Raw genomic sequence first — 8,422 nt, forward strand, 5'->3', positions numbered from 1 at the left:
CAAAATAAATGAAAATAAAACATTTGTTTTTATTATTTTAATAATTTGTATTATTTAATATTGTGAATACTGTTTCGCTCAAATTCTATGTAGGCCTACCTCACAGACATCTTATCTTAAAACATGCCATAATAAAAACATTTTGTTATTTATTCTTCGTATTAATTATAAAAAGGGCATTATACACTACTGTACATTACACGTACGATTTATATTCATCAACAAATCCATTTATATGAGACGAGAAACTAAGATCATGCACCTGTGCAAATGCTTTGTTGTCATGTTCAAGGGTGTTTCTGAGCCAGACAGTAACAATCTGAGAAGCTAATGCTGCGTTCCAGACACCTCGGAGCTGGGATATTTCCCACCACAATCCCGTAAGTAACGTCAAAATGTAGTAACATTAAAAGTATTAACGGTAGTTAAAACATGCATGTTAATAATTATTGATTTATTTAGCATTAAAACATTTACTAACATTAATCAAATCGCGGATCAAATCGCTGATAAGCAAACCAAAATAGAAACATTTCCCCATGTTACGCGTCCTTTGCTACGGTTTGTTAAATGGTCCTCCTGGACAGCAGGAGGTGCTGTCGCTTTGTAATCCTCCATTCATTCCACTAAAGGAAGCAGAGCGCCTCAGCTGCATTATTGCTCTAAACATGGCGCTGTCTAGTCTGTTGAGGAGTGAGTCTGCGAATTTCTCTGATCATTTTGATCGTTCTTTCGTTCACGGCTGCGGCCTCAACCAGACGGATCTGGGCTTCGGAGCGGCGCTCGGAGACAGCGCGAATTTCGCCGTGAAACCGCTGGGTGATTCGGACGAACCGGATAGCAAAATCGAATTTCTTCACGGAACGACCACCTTAGCATTCAAAGTGAGTCTTTTATCCTACAATTCAGAGTATCTGTCTGGCTAATAGACTGTATGAAGATATATACTAACCTTTACGATTAATTACACTACTTTTAATGTCTGCTTTAAGCGAGTGTCTTCATTAAATCGACTTGATCACGTGGCTTGCAATTATTAGACAAAAGGGTTGCAAACCTGGAGCCTCACTCATTGTCGCTGTGAATCCTAATGTGAGTGTTTGGTTTGGCTTGTTTATTACTGTCCGCAGGGTTCTTACAAAGTAAGAAAAGTAATGTGCACAAATGAAGAGGTTAAGTTGGTTTATGCAATTTCTCAATGACAGCGCCCCCTGTCGTTTCACCCACGATAACAGCATTCTTTTGCGTCTCAAAACATTTTATTTTCTAGTGGTTATTTAGTAATTATTTGGTCGATATGAAAGTTAAAAATGGGGTCTGATTACGTTACGAAAACACAGACTGTAGCTAAGCTTCATTATGTAAATATATAGATAGTCACAGTCGTAACATGACGTATAATGACGCAGCATCTTATGTGTTTTTCATAGTAGCATACAGTGTCCACAGAGACAGCATAAGAGTTTTGGTAGCCATGATTTCAGTTTAGATCCAATTTAGAACATTCAACTTGACAGATCTTAACTAAAGCACCAACGACAAGAAGTGTCTGTAATCATTTTGTCTTTCTGTAATATAATCTTTATTTAATTTAGTCATTAATGCAAACACAAATGCCATGTTTAATATTTTATTAGCTTATTAAAAGTTAAATGATAACCTTCATAGCTGCCAATTTGAAATATTAATGGGATACTTCACCCAAATTCTGTCATCATTTACTCACCTCGAGTTGTTCCAAATCTAAATATTGGTGTTCTCATGAACACAGAGAAAGATAGTTGGAAGAATGCTTGTAACCAGGTATATTTTGGATTCCCCACTGACTACCATTGTAGGAAAACTTACGTTATCATGTTTTTGTTCTGTTGAACACAAAAGAAGACATTTTGAAGAAAGTAGGACAGCAAACAGTTCTGGGGCACTTTTGACCATACTATTGGAATCTCTCCTATTATGTCAACGGAGGCCAAGAACTGTTTGTTTACAAGCATTTTGCCCAATATCTGTCTCTGTGTTCATCAGAACAAAGAAATGTAGACTGATCTGGAACAACTCAAAGGTGAGTAAATGACAAAAATGTCACCCATATTTGGGTGAAGTATCCCTTTAAGACTGGCATCATTTATATTTATTATGACAGAGTAGCACTTAACTGATAAAAATAAGAAATATAAATATATTTCTTTGTAATATAATATACTTCACCCGACAAAATCAACATTGTCATTCTACAGTAGTTATAAAACGATATTTCTTTTAATAAGTCATGGTATTTTCATAAGAAAGAACATAACATTTGTTTATTAGACCAGTACAAATTCCCAAACATTGCTCTTCTTTACATATGGTGAAGCAGATTTTAAACTGTTTAAATAGTAAAAATCTACTCTTTCAATTATCTTAGTGGAAGGATTTCAATATTTTACAAGTTGATATAGATTGGCATTTTAATTTTTCTGTAGTAGCATATGTCCACACTCCACAGTAAATATGCCTTACTTATACGATAATGTTTCTAAAAACCTAACATCACTTTCACCTCTCTCAGTTTCAGCATGGCGTCATTGTGGCTGTGGATTCCAGAGCGACCGCTGGTTCCTACATTGCTTCTCAGACGGTAAAGAAGGTAATTGAGATCAACCCGTACCTACTCGGCACAATGGCTGGAGGAGCCGCAGACTGCAGCTTCTGGGAGCGTCTGCTGGCCAGGCAGTGCCGCATCTACGAGCTGCGCAACAAAGAGCGCATTTCAGTGGCAGCTGCCTCCAAGCTGTTGGCCAACATGGTGTATCAGTACAAAGGAATGGGTCTCAGTATGGGGACAATGGTGTGTGGCTGGGACAAGAGAGGGCCAGGTAAATATATTTATGTGTAATTGTAATGTCTTATGTGGTTACAACTTGTTCTAACTGTTTGTAAACATCTGAAACATCAGCTTTGACTTAGGTTGTGTATAAAATGTACAATTTAAATTGCATAGGAGATATTGTTTGTTTAATTCTTCTATTTTACATAGATTAATGTTCGTTTTATTAGAAAAGTACAACCATGATGGTTGGATGATTAATTAAGATTTTTTAGTTTTGTTGAGATAGTCTTAGTGGAAACGCTTTACTGACAGTCCTATGTGTGAGATGGATGTTTTTTTGGCTGTTGTTTCTCGCCGTGTGTTTAAGCATTCATATGAAGTAAAAAAATAGTCCTCTCAAAAATTGTATCAAGACACCCACATTCTGTTGCATTTCATTGCTATTGGGCTGTTTGTGTTGACAAGCATTAACACTTTCAGTATTAAATCCTATCTTAAAGAAGCATGTTGGAATGGGGTCACCTGACTACAGAAAAATTCAAGTGATTTATACAGAAATTAATTGTAGATCATCTGTATGTTTAGATCATTATGGTCAGATAACATCAGATTTTTAGAAAATGTTTAGTTATACATTGCTAGTGCTAATTATGACAATTGTCTCATATTTATTATCATTAATTGTGTATAATATTGCTGCTTTTTAAATGTAAAGAATTGAGGAATGTGATCAATCACAGCTTTTCTAATTCAGTTTACAACGTTTTTTTCTGCTGTGAGTTTGTTTCGGCTCACACCAATGGTGTTGAACTGAAACATAACAGCTGTTATCTATTTGAATCGGGAATAGCTTTGCAATGTTAGAGATTGTCTGAAGGGACCAGAATTTTGCCATTTATGTTTTGAATGATTGCTGCAGTTGGCATGGGGACAAATCAGACGATTATTTTCTGTGGTGATTCGACCCTGGCGTTCTGCTGTAATAGCTTTGTAAAAATAGCTCTATCACCATCATTTCCTGCCAATCTCCAACAGAAGTCGTAATGTTATTTTAATATGCAGTACCATGACTTTGTCTTCGAGATGAACCACAAAGCGCACGTTAATGGGCTTTCAAGACCTTTGCTTTGCTACGCTGTGATTGATGTTCATTTTTGTTAATTGGGATATGCATTCTAAGAGCTTTTAATTTAATGGCCTTAATGGAAAACTTTGCCCATTTTCACTTCATTTTGTATCATTCTAACAAAAGCACAATCTTAAATGAAGCACTGTTAAAGCTTCTCAGAGAGGACAAGAAAAATTGCTGCTGCAAAATTATGTGAGTGTGGGTGGAAAATCTCAGTGCGTTATTTATCCCCTAACCACCAGATGGCGACAGTGCTATGACTCTTTGTAAACCCTGACTACCTCAATTGCAGACACAAAGGTGCTATAACGGCCTCTACATCACAGCCGATGTGTTTAAAGAGGTCCTGGGCAGTGACACAGTAATGGAAAATCAATATGCTGGTAACTGTGGGCCAAAAGAGAGCAACGCTATGATGGACGCCGCACTCGGCCAGAGCATGCAAAATCCTAACGGCTCGATAATTTGGGGTTTATGCAGGCAGTGACACAAGCTAGCGTGCCCCCCCCCCTAAAAAAAACAATTGGCTGTGGAAAAGAAAATGACACAGTAAAATTTATAATACAATTTTTGAGGAATGATTGTTGTTGGACGTCAGGTAGCAGCACAGGTTGTTACAATGTGTGTAATTCACGGCGAGATAAATGTTGTGCAAATAAAATCAATCTTGATTAGAACAGAGCATATTTACAGTCTGCGCAATATCTGGCATACTTATTTCTCTCTTATTAAGTGTCTGTTCGCTGTGAAAAATATATTTAATAAAGGACCGTGAGAAGGTTCTCACAAAGATGCCGGTGATAAAATTTTATGCAGTGCAACTGCTGTTAAGTAGGCTGCAGAAGCCTTAGAGCTTTGGTCCTTGTTTTGTTGGATTGTTATTTGTTTATGAATGCGTTGCTGCCATGTCTTGTTCAGACTAACCGAAGGATGAGTTAATGTGAATTTCAAGAAGTGTTTCAGTGTGTTTTCTCAGAAGGAAACTCAAGTTTTTAATGTCCATTTTGTGCCATTTAGTTTTTTCTATTTGTTCTGTTGAACACAAAAGATTATATTTTGAAGAATGTAGGAAAGCAAAATGTTCTGGGGCACAATGGTTACAATCATTCTTCCAAATATCTTTCTCGGTCTTCATCAGAACAAAGACATTTTTTTAAGGTTTGGAACAACTCGAGGTCGAGTAGATGATGACATAATTGTCATTTTCGGGTGAGCTAACCCTTTAAAAGTGCATTCTTAAAACTACAAATACAACTCTGACTTGCACTGTGTTTATTGTGAGCAGAGTATGTAGCAATGTAGCCAGTTACATCATCTTCAGGGGTTGGTGAGAATTAACTTACAACGTTTTAACTTATTGTACCATTTTAATAAATCTGAAGAAGTTAAACCGTATGGCTGTGCACTTGCTGTGAATGTGTAGACAACTTCTGCTCTGTCAGGAACTGCAAATGTCTGCCGCACAGTTGGGCTACTAACTTTACAACATATGATGCTGTTTATTCCACTGCTGTCTTATGTTCGTGTGCATGCATGCATGGAAGACTCCGACAAAAGTCTGTAAACAAAGATGCTTTGCTTTCCGAGCAGCGGCTCTCATCAGCTGCACTCTTAACCAAGCATGGCTGCATGACTATCTAAAGAGCAGTCAGCCAATCACCGGTTTATATTTCCTGTACTTACCGTTCATACGTGCAGTCACACTTTTAGTCTGCCATGTCTAACTATCTGCCACCTTTGGGATAGAGGGCGAGAAGCTGGGCGGTCGTACCGTTCCGAGATCACTCCCTCTCTATTGCCTTGGCTTTACGCGGTCTCACAAATTCAAGTGCCTCTTTTGTTTCTCTTTGTATTTTTGTCACGTCTCTTCCTTTGCTTTTTTCTTGAATGTCTTCTTATATAGTCGTGGCAAGTGTGCCACAGATTCCAGGTGTTATGTGGTAAAAAAAAGCTGAAGTACCAGTGCTCTCCGTTCCGGGTAAAAGAGACGTCTTTTTGCATTTTTACCTGTTTTCAATCTCTGCAAAATGTCAAATTACTCTGCGTATTCAGAATGCAGTAGCGGTTATCAGATCGAGCTAACATTGCATACAGAAAGCGATTGCGTGTCATCGGAGTCTTACAGACTGTCCTTAAATTGACTCTGCGACTCAATTTATGGTCCTTGAACCTTTGCTTAAAGTTTTCAAAGCAGTCTGACAGCAAAAGGATTAAAAGTGTTTCAGGTTATCAGTTTGTAGTGGAAGCTGGGAGTGATGTTCTCCGTGAATTGGGATCAGACTGACCCGCTTACTCATTAATGTTCCATCTGCAGCCTGGTTCTGTTGGAGCGCAGATGGGACCTAGTCACCATTACTCTAGTGTGCTCATGGTAGGAGTGTTTCGTCATACCCCAGCCTGTGGCACACACTTTTTTAAACTTGCTGTGGGGCTGGAAAGGTGATCCATTGCTGGAACAGACAGTGACCCTGCAGTCCGCTAAATGTGAACTACGTCATCCATCATCTTTGGGTGAGAGGTCAGGATTTCAGGTGTAGATCAATAATTAATTTGGATGTTTTTGGAGCAATCGATAACACCTCGGGCACAGTCTCGAGGTGGGTGCTACGTTTGCCCGTGCTTGGTCAGCAGCCTATGTTTAGCTTGCTTCATATGAACAAGATGTTACTCGGTGTTTTCCTTTTTTTTTAAGTTCCAAGCCAAAGCCCTCAGGTGACCCCAGATCAAGCTTCATCTAACCAGCATCTGGAGAAAAAATAGTCAACCAACAATTCCCCGGATCCCTTTTCACACATGTATCCTCATAGAAGGGTTTTACCTTGTATTGTTCAGAACCTTACTTCTAACCTTGTGTTCATAACATCGATCGATGGAATTCACTCTTAAGTTAAGTTAGAAAAAATGCTTTTTTGGCGGCGCCTGCTCTTTTTCACACAGCAGGTCATAAAGCATTGCTGATGGTTATTTCCTTCTGTTTCTCTCTTCACAGGACTCTACTACGTGGACTCAGAGGGCAACCGCGTGTGCGGAGACCTCTTCGCGGTGGGCTCGGGCTCCATGTACGCCTATGGTGTGGTTGACAGCGGCCTTCGCGACGACCTGACTGTGGAGGAAGCTTGCGAATTGGGACGAAGCGCCATCTACCAAGCCACCTATCGCGATGCCTACAGCGGAGGCCAAGTTAACCTCTACCACGTCCATAGCGACGGATGGGAGAGGGTCTCTCAGGACGACGTGCTTCAGCTGCACCTTAAATATCAGAGTGAGAAAGCATAGAGGGAGGTGCTGAGTATAGGGGGCGGGGTTTGGTAAGAGTAGAGAGGAATTAAAAGCACTTCTCAAATTTTAATGGAATATATTTGGTAGAATAACACTCTTCAAAGGAAGTTAATGCCAGCTTTGTCGCAGCTGGTTCATGTGTACATGAGAATGTGAGCAAAGCTTTCTCTCTCTCTCTCTCTCTCTCTCTCTCTCTCTCTCTCTCGCTGCTCTCCTTCTACTTGCTCCTTCAGCAACAGAACCGAAGTAAAATCTGTTTCCGTTATATTTTTTCTCACAAATGTTTTTTGTTAGTTATCAACGACAGTTTTCAGAAATTCAGAAGTTCTCGGCCATAGGTATGAAATTACACTCATTGTTTTTGAAAGTAAGGGGACGCTGTATCCCAGTGGACACGTGACAAGCCAAAACTCCAGTTGGCCGGCTCTCATTGAGTGGGAGTGGGCTTCTGTTCTTATCACACATGTATCTGCAGTTTCCACACTTACTAAACCTACTCTCAATAAATCTTGGATTTTTGTTAAGTGGTTTGTTTATTTTTTCCTGATGTATTGGTTGGTAAGTTCCCCCAAAGAAACTTAAAGGTATAGTGTACCCAAAAATATAAAAATACTTGCCCTCATGTTAATCAAAACCTTTGTATGAAAAAATAAGATATTTAGAGAAATATGTCTGGTTATGTGTCCCCAATGTTGGCACCAACATTCTTTAAAATACTGTATCATCTTTTGTGTTTTGCAGAAGAAAGAAGGTCATACAGGTTTAATTTTAGAGACGTTATTTCAACGTCAAAAAATTACAATGTGTTGGTTTAAATACACCATAAATTGCTTTGAATTAAAAAGTCTGCAAATGCATTCATGTAAAAGTAATTTAAAACAAATATTTGTAGCTGATATTTACCAGGATTGTTTTCAGTGGGATGAAGTGAGTTCCCCTGGAATTTTTCATGTTGGTGGGTCATCACAAAAGTCATCGTTAGTTGACATTCACCAAATCTGACTGCGAGAAAGTTTTTGAAAACTTAACACAATATTTTTATAGTTAAAAGCTAACATCATTTTGTACAAAATATATCTTGAAAGTTTGCTTGTTTTTTTCTACAACAATTAATGTCACCTGGGTTGCTATTGTTATCCTATTTCCAGATACTTTTAGGGGGCAATGTATCAATTTTGAAAGCTTTCTTGTTGTATTACTAT

The 8,422-nt window shown here is 38.6% G+C and overlaps 1 protein-coding gene across 1 annotated transcript; it reads left to right on the plus strand.

Moving 5' to 3' along the window:
* Positions 1-631: 631 nt before the first annotated feature.
* psmb5 (proteasome 20S subunit beta 5) lies at positions 632-7,744 on the plus strand. The gene is made up of 3 exons (XM_056743054.1): positions 632-884; positions 2,552-2,858; positions 6,931-7,744. The coding sequence occupies exons 1-3, from the start codon at positions 669-671 to the stop codon at positions 7,215-7,217; spliced, it is 810 nt and encodes a 269-aa protein (XP_056599032.1). The 5' UTR covers positions 632-668; the 3' UTR covers positions 7,218-7,744.
* Positions 7,745-8,422: the final 678 nt, after the last annotated feature.

This window comes from Triplophysa dalaica, chromosome 3 (assembly GCF_015846415.1).
Source record: "Triplophysa dalaica isolate WHDGS20190420 chromosome 3, ASM1584641v1, whole genome shotgun sequence".
In the NCBI taxonomy this organism is placed as follows: Eukaryota; Metazoa; Chordata; class Actinopteri; order Cypriniformes; family Nemacheilidae; genus Triplophysa; species Triplophysa dalaica.

Coding starts and splice junctions, on each gene's coding strand:
- psmb5 (XM_056743054.1), top strand. CDS start 669: ATGGCGCTGTCTAGTCTGTTGAGGAGTGAGTCTGCGAATTTCTCTGAT. Junction 885..2,551: donor CGACCACCTTAGCATTCAAA/GTGAGTCTTTTA, acceptor CACCTCTCTCAG/TTTCAGCATGGCGTCATTGT. Junction 2,859..6,930: donor CTGGGACAAGAGAGGGCCAG/GTAAATATATTT, acceptor CTCTCTTCACAG/GACTCTACTACGTGGACTCA.